At 41.6% G+C, this 18,081-nt stretch overlaps 3 protein-coding genes across 3 annotated transcripts in view; all 3 read left to right on the forward strand.

Annotated features, from left to right (window-relative positions):
* PARD6G (par-6 family cell polarity regulator gamma) overlaps positions 1–4,821 on the forward strand; it is a 56,861-nt gene extending 52,040 nt beyond the window's left edge. Inside the window, exon 3 of the mRNA XM_048939828.1 lies at positions 2,051–4,821. Within this exon, the coding sequence (XP_048795785.1) occupies positions 2,051–2,910 (860 nt within the window). The 3' untranslated portion in view covers positions 2,911–4,821. The remainder of the gene's footprint in view (positions 1–2,050) is intronic.
* A 794-nt stretch (positions 4,822–5,615) lies between these two features.
* Positions 5,616–10,652, forward strand: BLOC1S4 (biogenesis of lysosomal organelles complex 1 subunit 4). The gene is made up of 5 exons (XM_048939422.1): positions 5,616–5,864; positions 5,969–6,040; positions 6,245–6,346; positions 7,229–7,363; positions 9,701–10,652. Exons 1-5 carry the CDS (start codon positions 5,625–5,627, stop codon positions 9,794–9,796), a joined length of 645 nt encoding a protein of 214 aa, XP_048795379.1. The 5' UTR covers positions 5,616–5,624; the 3' UTR covers positions 9,797–10,652.
* The window catches only part of GLIPR2 (GLI pathogenesis related 2), a 33,141-nt gene continuing 25,504 nt past the window's right edge, over positions 10,445–18,081 (forward strand). The window contains exon 1 of the mRNA XM_048939423.1: positions 10,445–10,616. Within this exon, the coding sequence (XP_048795380.1) occupies positions 10,445–10,616 (172 nt within the window). The remainder of the gene's footprint in view (positions 10,617–18,081) is intronic.

Consider the following 18,081-nt stretch of genomic DNA (forward strand, 5'->3'; position numbering starts at 1 on the left):
CACTGATTTCATTTTTTAACCTTTTCCAGCCCTGGAATACTTGAATTTAAAAAGTGGTCAATAATCCAGTATAACGTAACTTCTAATCTCTCCTCCTGCCTCATGGTTCATGGTTTGGAGGAGAATTAGCATTTTTGTGGCAAACTGGGCTCTTTATTATTAGTGGTGGTGGTTATTTGGAAGTTGCCCAAAGGTCAGGAATGCTGGCAGTCATCTAGGGAGACAGATTAGTGGGCTCAGCGCAGGTGAGGAGGTCATAAAAGCAAAATAAGGACTTTTTTTCGTCATTGCCTTCATTGTTCAGCCAAAAGAAGCAACTTCAGACATGTCCCACCTGTACGTGTCAGATGGACCATTGTGCTTCTTTAGTTTACCTAGGACATTAATACTCAATTATGACAAGCTTGAATGTTGTGAGAATTAACTCTAGATTGTTCTTGTTATTTTAAGGAGAAGAAAACTCCTGTCAGGAAATCATCTGATCTGGTAAAATGCTTGCAGGCCAGTCTTACTCATTCAGTCTTAATAATCATATACAGAGGTGCAGGGAACAGCTACCTGGGTGTTGTCAGCAGAGAGGGGGATGACTGGGGCATGTTTAATTTTACCTGCAGTGCAATGAACTGCAGTCACCAGACTGATTTTCTGAGTCTTAATGACATACAGCTTTTGGTTTGAGTTTAGTTTTTGCGTGGTACAAGAGGCAGTTTCAAACAAAAACTTGCATGTAATGTAATTTTAACTTTACCATCTTAAAATGAAAGTCTGGGGTAAAGTTTGCCTCGGTAGCGTGCTTTTTCCAACCTTTGTTATCTAGAGATATTATTTTACTTTCTCAAGTGTTGTTATGCAGGATTAATTTATATGAGCAAAAGCTTCACCACACTTCTGTAAACAAATTGTATTTCTGTATTTTACTGCTTGTCTTCAACAGTAAACTGAAAGCCTGTTAGTTTTTATCTGAATAGTGTTAGCATGTTTAAACCCCTGGTGAAATGCTTTTCTAGCTAGTATTGTGCTTCATGTTCAAAATATGCACAGTATGTCTAATGTGAACTGCAGTAGCACATTTTTTTTACACTAGGTAATTCATGAATATTTAGGTATTTTTTGCAAAGCACAAAATGAGTTTCTTACATGGAATAACGTGACAGTGGGCATTTATGTATTGTTCAGCTGGTTTAAAGAAGATCACTTTGCACATGCCCTGGAAGTGCATTGAATACATTGACAGAGACCAAAGTATTTTAATTTCTGCAGTAGATCTGACAAAGGCTGCTTTCCTCTGGATTTTTCTCAAGAGTGGGAGGGTTTGTGCAAGCCCGCATCTGTTCTGTGCTCCTCAGCATATGGACTATGCAACAGGGCACTTTCTCTCTCCCCTCTTCTATTCTGCTTGGCACCTTACTTCCACAATTTTTCTTTTTTCTGTTTTAAATTTAACACTTTAGCACTTCCTGTGGCTGTCAAATTCTTCAGAAATTAAAATATTCCAAAGAGAAGAGTGCAGCGTTGATAGGTGTGTATTAACATAAATCCCTCAGTGAAAGTGGCTAGGCTAAAAATACATATCCAGCTAACTCTCTCATACCCTGCTTTTGTGTTTGTGCTTGAGGTCTGCTATCAGTTAATGCTGTGACGGATATTAAAGTATTCTTTCATTCAGGCTTTTGTATTAGGAATTGTATACACATTTTTCTCCATGTGACATATATGTATAAAATTACTATCTAACTCTGAAAATACAGTGTCATATAAGAAGGTGTATCAGGCTTGCAGCTGCAAGTAATTGCATTCCATGCAAGAGTATGAAATCAGAAGTCTCCTTCCTCAAAATGTGGAAGAAATATGGATAAGGCATTGGAAACAGCTAATTCATTCTGAATGATGTGTCAATGGACTTAAACTGAAACAAAGGTGAGGGTAAGCAGAAGAATTTGACTTCTTCCGTATTATTGGGAGTACAGCTTCAGTGAACCAGAGTTAGGAGGGAAAACTCCCTGCAGTTTGAATCATTCTGTTTGATACAGTGGTACGTTTTATCTTTCAGATGAAGTGGACTACAGTAATTTTGGGACCAACACGTTGTCAAGGAAGAAGAAGGCTCTGGTGACACTCCGTAACGACAACCTCCGCCGGCGTCCTCACATTAATATTGGCATGCCTCACGATTTTAGGCCTGTGTCTTCCATAATCGATGTGGACATTCTTCCTGAAACACACAGGAGAGTGAGGCTGTATCGACACGGGTGTGAGAAACCTTTAGGATTTTACATACGCGATGGCACCAGCGTAAGGGTTACTCCTCACGGACTGGAAAAAGTACCTGGTATCTTCATCTCTCGTATGGTTCCTGGGGGCTTAGCAGAGAGCACAGGCTTGTTGGCTGTAAACGATGAAGTCCTGGAAGTTAACGGCATTGAAGTAGCAGGAAAGACTCTCGACCAAGTCACAGACATGATGATTGCTAACAGCCATAACCTTATTATCACGGTCAAGCCAGCGAACCAGAGGAACAATATTATTCGGAGCAGTAGGATGTCTGGTAGCTCTGGGCAGTCTACAGACAGCACCGCTAGTCACCACAGCTTGCCTACATCTCACGTACTGCAGAACTTCCACCCTGATGAAATGGAGAGTGACGAAGAGGCTGACATTGTCATCGAGGGCAGTCTGGAGCCGCAGCACATTCCCAAACTGCACAGCCTTACTTCCAGTAGCCTCTCTAGAATCAATGGCAGCAGCCTTAGCCACAGACTTCAAAGGGACCTGGTGCTCAACAACAACTCTGGCCGAGAAAGCAATGGCAGCATCCACAAATTACTCAGTTCCTTAAAAACTGATCCCAGACACAGTCTGGTCATTCCCCGAGGAGGAATTGAGGAGGATGGCACAGTTATTACGCTTTAGTAGCAATTGCTGCAACTCTTTTCAGTCTTAAGTGCCAATGGGGACAATTGACTCTTAAAACTTGTTATGCACAAAACAGAGCTGATATTCTCATAGACCTCACAGGTGCAGAATATTTTTGCTGTCTAGGAAACATGGCATTTGGAGTTAGACAGAAGACTGCCATGCACTGCAAAATTGATCAGGAGAATGCCAGAGTGTGAAAGCTGGTTTATATCTCAGTCCTTAAGTAAGAGGGCAGATTAGTTGTAGTTTGTATAAATCTAAGCAGTTTTACAAGCTACCACTGGCAGTGCTACATGCTTGGGTTTGAATGCATGGGTGGATGTATTTATACACGCATGTATATGAGTTAGGTTTTAATAGTAATAACAAATGTCTATTTGAAGTGGAATCTGTTTTTCCTCTGATATGAGTTTTAAAAGAGCTCTTCTCAATAGCATTACATACAGACCTTCTGCTAATTTGTTTATACCACATTTGCAGTGTTATGTCTAAACCAGACAAGCTCTGTAAAAGTAGTTTTCTGCCGTAGTGGTAACAACGGTAGGGAGATGCTGCAAATGCATTTCCCAAATGAAAAAATGTATGTGTTTTTTAAAGTGTAGGGAGAGGAGGTTAGAGGGTGATGTTATTGCTTTGGGATCAGCACCACCTGCTGGTCAGAGGCAGATCTGCCTGCAACACAGATTTATACTATGTGGGAAAACAAAATCATGACAATGAGAGCTTAAAACTGTTCATTATGTGTCAAATGTATTATTTTTGATATTTATTAGATAATACCTCTTTTTCAAATTTTCTCACCATCTCTTTTTCAGTATCAAGTTCATGTGAATTCTAGGGATACATTACACGCAAGAAGGTGAAAAGAAATGGAAGAGTGCTAGGACTGTTTCCTTCCCCACCAAGATAGGTTCTTGCTGTATACAGCCTAAATCCTGGAGGTCCTTTCTTACCAAAATTTGGCCAATTGCTATACCAAGGAGGGATGCTGACTGTCTTTCAAACCTAACTTAGAATAGTTCTATTGTTTTTGAACTCTTCTAGTAATCATAAAGCTTTATGTCTACACTTGATTTCTAGAAACTTACAATATGCTGGATGTTGGCGGTGGCCAGACATCCCTACTGGATGCTAGTTAAGGGGTAACCAGTGACTGCTGAGTGGATAACTGCTCACATCTGAAATGCCGTGAATTTGTTAAAATGATCAAATCTAAAGTATTTTGTTACATCTCAATCAGTGTAAGGAGCAAAATATAAATGTTTTACAATGTATTTTTCTACTTTTAGCTTGTCTTTTTCTTTTTGTTTTTAACTTTGTAGTACATTAAAGGTTTTTTTATATGGTGAAATAGACATTTCTTAAATATTGTATGAATATGAAAATTCAGAAGTCTTGGTTTGAAAAAAAAAATTACATTCCATTTTGGAATATGTAATGACTGGACAAAGGATATGTGGACTAATTGATTATTGCTAATTTAGAATGCCTGTGGAACAACCAGTCTTCTGCTCATTGTTAAGTATGTTTGGGACATTGAACTTAGTATGTTTCTTTTAGATTTGCTTTAAAAGTTTATTTTAAAACTCTTTAATTAAACCTTTTCTAGGTGTCACAGCAGTTATAGAGCTATACTTATTTTTCCCAGCACAGTAAGAATAGCACATTGATCCTATGTCTTAAATACATGTTTGTACTTTACCAAAGGTTTTCATTAAAAGAAAAAAGTGATTATATTGGTGCAGTAAAAAACTGAATAGCTGGATACGCTTCAGTCAGTCACACCATCTTATCAGGAGGGTTTTGTTACACCTTCTTTAAATAAGTTGTTTTGCCTGGCTGAGGGTTACTCATTTTGCCTTATTTAACTGATGAAATTGTGACCTATCTGCAATAAAATGTGCACTAAGCTTACTTCTGTGCTATATCCTTTCCCTTATCCTGAAGGGCAGGAGTACAGTACTTCTGTAGGAGTATCACACTTCCTTGGTGAAACGAGGTATGTTTTTTGGGTACGTTTTTGACAACTTCAGATTACCATTTCAGGGTTGCCTCTTGCTGCAACCGTGCAGTGAAAACCAAAAGCACCAATGTTTCTTCCCGTATCTTCCCGTCCTGCCTTATGAATGGTACTGTTGCATTGATCCCCGTGGGGGCTCTGCTCTTTGTAGCAAGGCTTTCTTTGAGACTCCAGTCTTCCTTCAGGCCTTCACCTGGTTCTGTCTCCTCAGGAAAAGCTTAAGGCACCTTTCTCATGGTGAGGTGCGGCAGCTCTGCTGGGAGGAGGCTGGGTGTCTCTCCAGCTCATGCGCTGTTAGAAAATACCCAAATCTGGTTCTGCATGCGGAGGGGGAGACAGTGCTGAGGTGGGAAATGCAGCTTAGTGGAGAGGAGTGGCGGGGCGTCACAGGGGCGGAGCAGTGACAGAATTGCAAACATTGTCTTCATTTGCATCAACTAGAAAAAAGAAAACAACCAAACAGCCTCAAACCCCCCGCTTCTGTTTTTGCATGCACCATCCTACAAACGCAAGTCCTGTGTGTGGATATCGATGATCTCCGTGCAGGTTAGCTCTCGCTAGCAGGAGCCTCCAGAGGGAGCGGGGCCGCAAAGCCCTGTGGTTCCGTAAGCAGCGGGGCCACCCCCGGCGGCCACGGGGCGGGGCGCGAGGCGGGGACACCGCGCATGCGCCGGCGGCAGCTCACGTGATGGAGGCGTCGCCTGACGGGCGGCCGGGCGGCGGTATGGCGGCTGCGGGGACAGGGGCCGAGGCGGCGGGGGTCTGCTCCGGCGGGGACAGTGGGAACGTCTCGCAGAGCCACAGCAACGCCTCCGGGCTGGGCGGGCAGGAGGACGAGGAAGGGGACGCGCTGGACGCGTCGCTCAGCGCAACCGCCGCCGCCTATAGCGCGTACCTGCTGGTCGAGCGTAGCGCCTTCAGCGAGCAGGTGGGCGGGCGGGGTGCCCCTGCTTTGTGCTCGGCGCGCTGCCGTTCGCTTGCTGCCCGCGCTTGAGGTTGTGCACCCCGAAAGCATTTAAATGCGTTTTGCAGGTGGAAAGCTTAGAGAAGAGCCTGGAAGAGCTGCTGACGAGAGTAGACGAGTTTGTGGGGATGCTCGACATGGTACGTGGGAGGCGCCGATCTCTTGTCCAACTTGCTGCTTTTAACTTGGCGATGGTTTGTTTTTTTTTCCCCTAGTATTTTTAATCCGTTTGTTTTAATCCGCTCAGTGGGAGCACAGTTGTAGTTTTATAAATGAAATCTAGTATTTAACGCTTTGCTCTATTCATCGATTTATGTATAATCCCATCAACTCACCCTCTATAGATTCGAAGTGATTCATCCCAAGTTGTCAATGAGAGCATACCTGAAATTTACACCAAAGCTACCGAGATGAGGCAGATATACAGGAGGATTGACAAGCTGGAGGTACGTGTTTGGCATCCTCTGGCTGTGTTCCCAGACTCAGAAGGTCCCCCTCTGTGTCAGTCATTGATATAATGGTGTGTGCATGCATGAATGTGCAGTGGGTTCGCTTCTTTTTCATATCTGCTCCAGATTCAGTGCTTGGGGATAATGAAAAGAATGCAACTGCTGAACAGTTTCTGACATTCTAGAACAAAACGTCTTTTGGTTTTCAAATGGACTGCTTGAAGCAAGGCAGCTATCCTTCTATTTTCAGAAAGCCAATAGTATTGCTTTTTCTTCTTTTTTTTTTTTTTTATAGCATCTTTCAGTCACTGTGAGAACTATCCTGAGACTAACGAAATGAGAGAAGTGTCAATTTCTGGTAAAGCTTCAACGCTCCAAGTGATTCACCTTCTTGATCCCACTTTCTATAGAAAAACATATAGGTATCTAAATTCTAAGAAACTGCCCAAGGATGTTGTGGATGCCCCATCCCTGGAGGCATTCAAGGCCAGGCTGCATGTGGCTCTGGGCAGCCTGCTCTGGTGGTTGGTGACCCTGCACATAGCAGGGGGCTTGAACCTGGGTGATCATTGCGGTCCTTTTCAACCTAGGTCATTCTATAATTCTATGAAATCTAAATTAATTTCTTGAAAAGTAGATAGGAAGGGTCAGGCTAATTGTTTCATTAGATGTGACCTGTTTTTGCAGTCTGAGTATCTCATGAATGATTTGTGGCAATAAATTGGACTTGCAGATGAAAGGGAAATAGAGTATCAGTGGTTTTCTGCTTTTTCATTAGCAATACTTTGTTTCACTGCTTTTTTGTAATACAAATCCTGTTTTAACGTGAATTAGTGAAAATGTTGTGCTGCTTTGTTCTTCTTTCTTCTCCTCATGTAGGCTTTTGTGAAGATGATTGCAAACCTCGTGGCTGGAATGGAAGAACGGGTTGTAAAGGCAGAAACAGACCTTGGAGCTTTTCCAAGCACATTCAAGAAAATCTTGCACACGATCAGCATGCCGTCCTTCCGTAATGTAAGTAAGCTTTAGTTCTCTCTGCTTACCAGTAGACACTGGTACAAACTAGAACAATAAACGGTAAGTTTGTTACACATATAAATGAATTTCAACATCAAACTCGTGTACTTTATTAATACATTTGCAAAGTTCTCAGGTTTATCTGAAACAACATCAACAAAAAAAAAAGCCCTCACAAGTTCTGGAAAGTGAACTGACAAGTTTTGAGTTATGCTTCAGACTAAGTTTGAATATATGAAGAAGGGAACCTGAAGGACCCAATAGGAACATGTAATGAGCAAGCCCATATTGAAGCATCCCTGATCTCTGACAGTATGCAAAGCAGGTAGGAAGAGCCTACACAGATAACACTGTTGAAGCAATATGATGCATTAATGCAGTTACTGCCAAATTTTTAGCAGAATAGGAAGTAAAAACTGTGCTACACAATATACTTATTATAAAGGTTGTATTTATCCACAGTCCACACAATTTGGTAATGGTGTTAGCATCTTGTCAAACTGTCTGAAAGGGATGTGCATTTTTTTCTACCTTCCCTCATGACTACATGCAGTCTGTTTTTCTGCAGAAGACATGAAGTACCCTCTGTAGAATGTTTCAAGGTGATGCCATACCAAGCCTTTAACAGCTGACACTGTGCACTACTTTTTAAAATAACCTTTGAATTTAAAAAAAAAAAAACACCAAAAGCTTCTGGCCTCACATCTCATACTTCTTGTCATCATCTGCTATAATGTACCATATACCACATTTAAGCGTGTCTCTCTGCATCTTGTCAGCACCCAGTCTTTCCTTTATCCTTTCCTATGTGCATCCCATTCTAGCTCAGGTCTCCATCTCGTATTAGTGAGAATGCTGAAATAAAGTCAGTTTGTGGAGTGGGAGAGGAAGATGTGGTTGCTGAAGTATTATTTATTATTTGCTACGTATTGTAACTATGTGTGGCAGCAAAAAACCAACCAAACAAAAAAACCTGAAAAGAATATTGTCTTGGTAAGACTTGGTTCGGGAGCACTATTTGCTGCTAGTCATTAACTTCCAGGTCCCTCATTTTCTTCGGTGTTTAAATTCAGTGATGCCCCTTCTTTCTAAAATAAATAAGAAAATAAATGAACAACACGCAAAGCAAATAGCATCACAACTGCTATGTATGGGCTAATTAAAAAAGCAAACAACAACTCTGGCAGCTGTGGATAGGAGCGTCATAGCTTTAACTTCACCCTTGAAAAATATTCAACAGGATTTTCTGTAAAGTTTTCAATTTAAAAGTTTGATAGTTCCAATAAAATGCTTTTTCGTGTTGCATGGGAACATTTTGTCAGCAGTTTTTCAGCAATAAATAGGGTGGAAAGTCATTCATCTGTTTTGTGGGTGTACTCTTAAGCTTCAAGTATGCTACTGTTAACTCTTTATCACGGATGAAGACTCTTCATCTCTTTGCTCCAGACAGGCAAAAAAGTAGCTGAAAAACTTCACATGCAAACTGACTGAGAGCTCTGCAAAACTGTTTATCAGATTTTGTCATGGGAAGTTTCATAAAAGTTTTTTCTTTTTTTATTTCATAAAAGTTTTTAATTAATCAAAACATGATTTTAAGCCTTTTCTTTAAGGCCATGTGTTGAAAATATACCCTGGCTCTGTGTTGCCATGCAGCGTTATTTACATACAAGAAGGCTGACAGAACAGTCAGTAGTGGTCCTTGCTGTTGTCTACTTGAGCAGTTTTAGTACACAACGCATAATTATAATAAGTATGTGATACATAGACAGTATTGAAGATGAATGTGTACACTTTTCCTGAAAAGCAGCATAACAACTCTTTCCCAGTTCACTACCGTATTATTTTAACCACAGTTCATAGTATGTATAGTGTAACATATGCTTGATGCAGAAGCTCAGCAGGAGCAGCAAACCTGAAAGAAACATCTGCTAGGTTTGATTTCAAAAGAGGACTGTTTTAAGCAAATAAGTGATAATACAGGCTAAGGCTAATTTGAAGGAAGCAGCTGAGAAGAACTCAGAAGGCTGGAGCAGGAAAGGTAAAAGTTTGTGGAGCAAAAGGAAGAATTTTACTATGACTTGACTGTTTCCCCTTTGGCTCCTGCAAAGGCTGGCATGTTTTGCACTTTTCAAGACTGAGTTTATTTAGGTGATGAAAGGGCAAAAGTCAAAGTAACACAAAGAATAAGTGAGATCCATCTGAGCTGCAATGTAAAGTTCACCTGAGTGAGGGAATATGGCTTTAAAACTCCTTTTGTTTTCCACTTCAGTTCTGCAGGTTTTCTGAAACTTGATTTTTTACAAAAGCAAAAAATGAACTTTATCTGATTTGCAGAAATCATCTTCCTCACGACAGCAGACTGCCTATGAGCCTCCTGTCCTCTTCAAGACTGAAGATTATTTTCCGTGCCCTAATGAAGCACCTTATTGACCATTTTGGTTTTGGAGTTGGTATGAATCAGCCAGACTAGAACAAGCCAAGTGAACAAAAGAAATGACAGCCTCAAAATAGCTGCATTTCTGAGTATTATTAGTGGCACATTGCCATTCTGATTCTCATTGTCTTCCTACAGGCAGCATTTTCAGGTAAACTCTTTTTGGGTATATTATTTGAAAAGTCTTCCAAAAACAGTGTACATTTTCAGTTTATAATAAGGAAGGAGCTTAAAAATACTTCTGTGTTAGAGTTTGGGGCTTTTTTTTTTTGTCTTTTTAAAAAAAAAAATAATAATAATAGGAAACATACTTTTATACTACATCTATTTTAACAAATCAGGGCTGCTGCAAATGTAAATAACTACCACAAAGCAGTTATTTTTGGTTGTTTTTTTTTTTTTTTTTTTTATTTAAACATACTGGGATGAAAGTACTTGGTCCCTGCAGTCGGTGTGGAGAATTGCACCACCTGAGGATGTGCAGGGGTGGCAAGAGGAGGACTGGGAAGATTGGTGAGGAGTCAAGGACGTGACTTGGCTTGGGCAGTGTAGTCCAAGTTCATGATGTGAACATCCTGTGCCTACTGATGGTCATCAGGTCACTGTGACCACAGTTTCTGATTATTGCAACATGTTATCATGTGATGTGTAACCAAGTGGGCATGATATATATAATCTACCATCAGAAAGAAAAGGAATGTAAGTTGAGGCAGGGCCATCTTTGGACTGAGCCTGTATTGGACGCCTCACCTGACCTGATGCTATTCCCTTTCACACCTCTGTGCAGTGACTGGGACTGTCTGTGCTGCCTGGAATGTGAGTAAATTGTCAATAAACGAGTGGCTTATGTAACTCCTGATGTATTGCATTTCACCTAACAGTATTGAACTGCACGGTTACTTCTGAGAACCTTTTCTACAGCTTCATGTAACATCTAGCAGATGTTAATCTTTAATTTCTATGTTCCTGTTGAAAACCAATTTTACTACTGTTTTATTGCTGTAAGAACTCACTGCAAATATACAAAATTCAGAGGAATATGACATACATCAGAGAAACAACATCATGCTTGTTGGTTTTACGTTGCAAGCAAAGAAAAAGGTAAGTAGTTGTGCAGTGAGGGTTAATAGATACAGCTTTCAAAAACATATGGTCTCATCTCCCAGCAGCAGCAGAGACCAGATTCTGAATGAGTATCTGAGGTGACGTTTCCTAAAAGTTTTTAAGATTGTGAGGTCAAAATCATTAGGCTCCAAAAGTAGTTTTAATACAAAAGTATTACCTGAAATTAAACAGAGTGAGTCTAAAACATATAATTCTGTATCACAGGAATTTAACTATTTGAAGAGGAGCCCAGCCCTTCTATTCCCACACCGTCCGTCCTTTTGTCAGTGTCTAAGCATTAAACTGTTCAGATGTTCCCCTGTAACAACAGTTGCATTTCCAAGAATTACTGTATGCTTGAGCTAATGCCTAAATAATGAAGTCTAATCAGTCCTTCTGAGTGAAATCTAATGAAAAGACATGCCCATGTATGTTCTGTAATGATGTAAGGCTACAGCCAGATATATGAATGTTCTTATAACAAGTTGATCTTGACCATAGTTCAGAAAGTTTATAAAGTTAAGGAGTTCTCATAATACTAACTAGAACCACATGCTGGCTCTGCCCGAGTGGGCTGATAAGTGCTACCATGGCTGTCTCCTTGTTCCCACTGAGTCTCACCATGTGGGAATAGCAAAAGAAAAACAAAAAAAAAAGGATTATATTTGCATAATGCAAGATACATGTTTATATATAATAAAAGCTGTATTTACATGATAGGAAGGGTGGACTCGATCTTAGATCTTATTTTTCCAAGCTCTTGGAGAAAAACATGAACTGTCTTAGCTAAATATGTACTTAACTGATAAGCTATGTCTGAAACAGGCACATGGGCTGATATTTGTAATTTGTTACCTTTGGACCCACAATGTTTTCCAAATGCTAGTATACTACAGGTGCCATAAAAACTAGGGAAATTATGGAAGGATACGCCTAACTGACGTGAAAAGAGACAGGTTTGATTTACCCAGCCAAATGATAAAGTGCATTTTAAGATTTGAAGATTCGTTAGATTGCACTGATGTTACCTGAGCTGACAGCAGTTCATTACTTCTGCTGACAAGAACCTTCAGTCTTAAGTAGTTTAAGTGCTAAGAAGTAAGCAGCAAACTTAATTTGGATACTGTCACTTACAGGAACTGTTCCCAAAGACTTTGATCTTGAGATTTAGAGTGATCATGTGTGAAGATGCTTTCCAGAGTTAGAAGGATAATCCAGATAAGTACATCTGTGAAGAAAACTTTACGCCCGAAAATAGTGAATGTCTGTAGGCTAACTTTCAAGGAAAAAAAAAAATTGACTCTTATAAATTTTCATTTTTTTTTTGTGGGGGAAAAGATGCATTCTTGAGCCAGCTACCAAGGACTTCTCATACTCCTGGAAAACAAAAATTCCTGCTGGGTTTGGCTGCGGTTGAATATAATGCTTCCATAACTGGTGATCTGTTTAGCCGGCAGCTGAACATGAGGCATGAGAAGCCTCCAGCTGCTGGCATCCACAGGCTGATAGAAATACAGAGAGGAATGGGAAGTTGGGTGAAAGGAGGCTGTGCTGCAGCAGCGGAGCGCAGGCGATGTCAGTGCTGCTGCTGATTCAGCCTGAAGCCGGTGGGTGGTAGTACAGCCTAGGGGTGGTGGCACAGCCTCCAGCCACAGCCCAGCTCGAAGGTTTGAGGCGTTTTCTTCTTGCTTGAGGATATCTACTCACAAACTTACTGCTAGTAATTGTTATGATTTTGCAATAAAAAACTGTAAGTACTATTCAAATGAAGCATTATTATCAATATGTTAAAATGAGTAAATAACAAGCATAGTAGAAGAAAAGGAAGGAGGGTACTGCTTATGTGGCAGTGTTGTCCCATTTCACAAAAGAGAAGGAAAGAAAGAAGTTTCCACTGATTTTTTATTTGCTCTTCAGGAGGTTTCTTGGGAATAGCTGGATGCCTACCGTATTTAAAAATAAATTTATTGCCATCTGTTTCTTAGAGGTGAAACTGTCAGGGTTTTCTTTGCAAGCAGGAGGTCTGGAAAGCAAACTTTTCAAAGAAAAAAAGCAGAATCTGGAATCCCTGCAACACTACAACTGTAAAACAGCTTGCAGTAGCAGTAATGGGCACCTGAAATTCTTTGAATGTGAGTCAATATAAAAGAGAGAGATGGAGGGAGAGTACAGCTTGTGTTGGGTTTCTCTTCTGGAGTTGTTAGCTTGGCTTTTCCTGGTCTTAGTTGTGTCCCTGTAATCAAGGGAAGGAGAGCACAGGAATGCCTTGGGAAAATGGGCTGTGGAGTGATGCCATGTAATGAGGGAGCAGTGCAGCTGGAAACTCATTAGAGCTCTGCTGAATGAATGGGGTGACATTAGGAGAAGGAGACAGAGTTGGCAGCAGATGGAGGCTGGGGGAAGTAGGACTAGATGGTGGTCCAGTCTGGCACTCATCGCTTTCCAGTATGGAACCTTTGCTGGACACTAAATGGATTGGGTTTGGATCAAATTTATCCAGGAAGCCACTCCAGAGCTTTATCCAGCCTGCAACAACTGCTGTTGGGTGTTTCTTCCGTGTACCGGCCTCAAGCCAGGCTTAGTTCAAGGTGAAACTCACTGAAGCATGTAGCATGAGCATCAGGTTTCTCACTGCAAATCTGGCTCTGCGGTGCTTAACCACTTGCTGGTGCAGCTCTAGCCCCACGTGGGTGATGGGCATCTTTATGGAGAAGGACTGAACCGTAGCTGCATGGTGAGTGAAGATTTGGTAGTGCTGGAACTTACATTTGAGGAACTTATATTTGAGGAACTGAATGGATCATTAATAAGGAAATGAAATTCCTGCAGGGAAACTGAAGAGCCTGATGTAAAGGAAAGCAGCTGGGGAGGAGGAGGTGGAGGAGTGACAGGAAGGAACAGATGCAAGACCTTCAGCGTGAGCTCAGACATCAGTGTATGGTGGAAGTAGGGGCAGCTGACACGGGAGGTGTATGGGATGCTGCTTGATCTTGCAGGGATAAGCTGATAAGGGACTGGAGCATTTCAGGAGGAGAAGGTGAGGCAGCTGGAGCTGTTCAGATGGGAGAACAGAAGAATCAGAGGGATCTTACTGTGTATAAATACCTGAAAAGAAGGGAGTGAAGGAGAGAGAACAAAACACTTTTCAGCAATGTTTGCTGGTAGGACAAGAAGAGTGGGCACAAAAAAGTATATACTGAACATCAGAAAACACTTGTTTTTTTTCATTGAGAATGATCAAACACTGACAAAGAGATTGTGGAGTCTCCTGTCCATGGAGACAACAGAATCACAGCTTGTCTGAAGTTGGCAAATCCATCAGGTCTCAGCCCTGCTCCAGGAGGATCAGCCAGAGCAGGGTGCCCAGGCCCATGGCCAGGCAGCATCTGAAGGTCTCCAAGGAGGAGACTCCACAGCCTCTGAGCAGCCTGTGCCAATGCTTGCTCACCCTCACAGGGAAAATGTGCTTCCTGCCATGGTCCTGAGCAATCTGCTCCAGCTCCCCCTGCTTGAAGGTGATAACTTCTGGTAATAGTACTAGTTTTCAACTACTTTCAGCTCAGGGATTTCCTAAACCAAATGTGATTTCTGTGTATTCAGTAATTTTCAGTGACTTTCTTATCCATGTTTGTTTCCATTCTGTGAGACCTTTGTAGGCTTTTGTTGTCTGTGGTTGAACTCCTGTCCAAAGCACCTTCTATGTTGCATCCCATATACATCTATATTTACTTAATACTCCTTTCAATATCCTCCTACCTTGTAGTGGAGGACACAGTCAACAGTCAGTACCCATCTACGTTCTTGATCTCATAGACGTCTGTAACTTCTCTTTTCATTATCTCTTCCCTTAGCTGAAGAAATCTAATTTGGTGGCATTGTGTATGGAGCTTTCATGCCCTTTGTTGCCCTTCTCTGATCTTTTTTTCACTTTTGCTCTGTCCTTTTAGAGATGAGGAAATATTGTACGTGCTTTCTCATCTGCTTCTGAGCATTTAAACTGAGATTTTCGGGACCCATCATAACTGTGTGATCTCATTCGCAAGTGACTGGCTATATTTGTTATGGGAGGCCAGCAGCTGGCCTAACCATCTGATTCCTACGTGTATTTGAGCTCACCTGGGATGTCAGTGGACCTTCCTCATCACAGGCACAGAGCAACTATCCTAAAAACGTGTTCAGTTTAATTCAGCTCAAAGCACAAAAGTGATGAAGCAAAAAGCCCATAAAACATCCTTTGGGCACTGTGACCTCAACCTTGGAGTTAGAACATTTTGTAGCAATGACAAGATACCCTCTTCCTTCTGAATGTCCTTAGAACTTTTTTGTGCCAAATGCTCTTAGAGTACCATCTCCACCCCCCTCTTCACTTTGACCCCTCTGTATCTCCCTTCCCAAGGATGAGCTCCGATGGCTCTACATCTTCCTGCATGGTAGTTTGCAGTGAAGGACCCTCAGCATCCCCTGAGGTAGGAAGTGACAGTTCTTACAGAGGTTGTGCCATGTCATTCTTTTTTTTCTTCTTGGAGCTAGTTGAAAACAACTTTGGGTGAGTGTTCTCCTCAGATTGAAGTGGTGGTGGTGGTTTTTATTTCCTGAAGTTAGAGCAATTTGTAATTCTATAATTCTCTGAGGTTGCAGTGGGCATTTCACTGCCTTGATCTGATGGGATTTGTACTTGTGCTGAGGAGGGTGCCAGGCCTCTAAAGAACACAGTGCCTGTGCTACACTCCCTTATGCACTACAGTATTTCCACATTTTGTCTCCAAGTTTCCCTAGCAGTAGCTTTTATTTAATCATTGTTTTTATTTCCAAATGCTTGATTGTATTCTTAGTTACAGACTTCCTCCAAATTGCCATCTGATAAGGTCAGCAATACTTTTTAGTCTGGAAAAAAATTTCACCAGTTCACATTAAAATGCTAAAAAAGTTCTGCTCCTCACTCCCTTTTCTTTCTTGTTTTTTTTTTTTTCCTCTTGTATCTGAAGTTACTCTGCTTTCTAGTCTCTAATGAGTCATTGCTCTTAATCTGTACTGATCATTTTCACATTTCACCTCCAGGCTGTGATTTTGATTTCTGTGTTTTGTGATCAGAAAAAGCATCAGTTTTTCCTCTAGGTAATCCTGGATTGTTCCAGATTGGAGACACCCTCTTTTCCAAGATATGAAAATCTGAAAGAGTGGATACCAGGAAAAGGTTCTTCGCCAGCAGCCTGGCTGGGCCCCATAACAAGCTCCACAAGGAAGTGGTTATGGCATCAGTCCTGCTGGAATTCACAAAGTGTGTGGATAACGCTCTCAGATGTAAGGTCTGCTTCTTGGATAGTGCCATATGGAGCCAGAAGTTGGACATGATGGTCCTTATGGGTATGATGGTCCTCAGGATATTCTGTGATTCTATGAGAATCACACACAGGCATCTCTGCCAACTTTTGAAGATCTTTATGCAGTTGTGTTAACAGCAGTCAAGGTCATAAGGGGGTATTGCTTCTACTAGCTGAATATTATGAAGATCTAAAACATGAATAAAATATAACAGTCAACTATGAGGAAATGAAGACTTTAAATACCAGCAACGCCCAGCTATGCAAAATTGAATTCTGTTCTACTGTTTGTCAAAGCTGTGGAGTGGTACAGGATATTAGTGAGTGTTGATGTAAATCCTAGAGATAGAACTACCCAGCATTTCAGATGTTGGAGAGCTTTTTTAGAAGCTACAGTTCATGTGGGCCCACAGTTTGCTAAGTCCTACAAATGAAACAGCTGCTATCACCTCATTACGAACAACGCTGTTAGAACCTCATCCAGCTCTCCACCCCGTGCAGCCAGTGACTGCCAGCTCTCACGGCAGAGGAAGTGAACGAGTTTCTTATCTTCACCTTCTCTGACCTCTTCATCCTGCCCAGGCTTGCTACCAGCTATGGGAAGTGTCATGCAGTTGTGAGGCTGTCTGATCTCACACCCTGTGGTTTCCTCTCCACCTGGTGATCACTTACCCAGCTCTTCTTCTTAGTGATCCGATCAGCTATCAGATAACGATGCGAACTCAGCATGTGTTGCACCGTTGCCAGTGAAGCAATCTCAAGAGTAGTATGTTGTGAAGGAATATTGTCCTCCTTACCTGCTCCTGCTATTTGTACTTTTTTAGAAGCAAATCAGTTTTATTCCTTTTCTTTTTTGCTTCTCATGGAACTCAGCCTCCAGAGGTTGGCTGTGGAGAGTTAAAACTTGTCCTTCTCATCCCCTGTCCCCTGCTTTGGTACACAGCCTGGAAGAGCACAAGATGCCTGGATTCCTAATAGGAGTCTTGTTCCTTTTAAGATGAGAGGCAATGGCCTCAAGTTGTGCCAGAGGAGATTCAGGTTGGATATTAGGAAAACTGTCTTCTCAGTGAGGCAGAGGCACAGGCTGCCCAGGGATGGGGGGGGGGGTCACCATCCCTGGAGGTGTTTGGGAGCCATGTGAATGTGGCACTGAGAGATGTGGTCAGTGGGCATGGGGGGGGTGGGGTAATGGTTGAACCAGATGGCCTTAGTGGCCTTTTCCAACCTGAATGATTCTGTTCTACAATTCTAATGCCTCCTGGCATGTTAGTAGATGAGGGAGCTTCAGTGGTTGCTGCATATGCAGCTCATCCCATGGGGAGAGCTGTATGCGTGCCAAGGGAGAGGCTGAGCCAGCGGACTTGGCACAAAACCATGTACAACCTTTGGTCCTTGAAGAGTATTGTAAAAAAGAATGGGAATTATTAAGCCCAGATGATTTTTTGTGATGAAGAAAAGAAGGAAGTAGGAGGTAACTGAGTAATGTGGAGATCTCTGTATTATTTGAAGAGGTACAACACTTTTGAAGTTAAAAAGTTCAAATTGTCATGTCCATGCCTAGCAGCTGAAGTGCCAGTTAATTTTTGTCATGTTAGCGTGGGATATTTGGGTATGACATGAAGGCAGCCTAATCAGCCTTCACAGACTGAAGTAAGGTACACGCACACAAAACTCTTTTCACAGAAATAAACAGGATCTGTGCTGATGGTTTAACCTGAAGAATCCTATGCTGCATGTTACTAATACCTTCTGCAGGTCATTTTAACTATGGAGAAAGTCCCTTTTGTACTTGTGAAATGCAGTTCAAGTATCTTATCACTTGTCTGTTTTAACTGTACATACAGCAATTCAGTAAA

Source organism: Lagopus muta, chromosome 3, assembly GCF_023343835.1.
Source record: "Lagopus muta isolate bLagMut1 chromosome 3, bLagMut1 primary, whole genome shotgun sequence".
Taxonomy (NCBI): Eukaryota; Metazoa; Chordata; class Aves; order Galliformes; family Phasianidae; genus Lagopus; species Lagopus muta.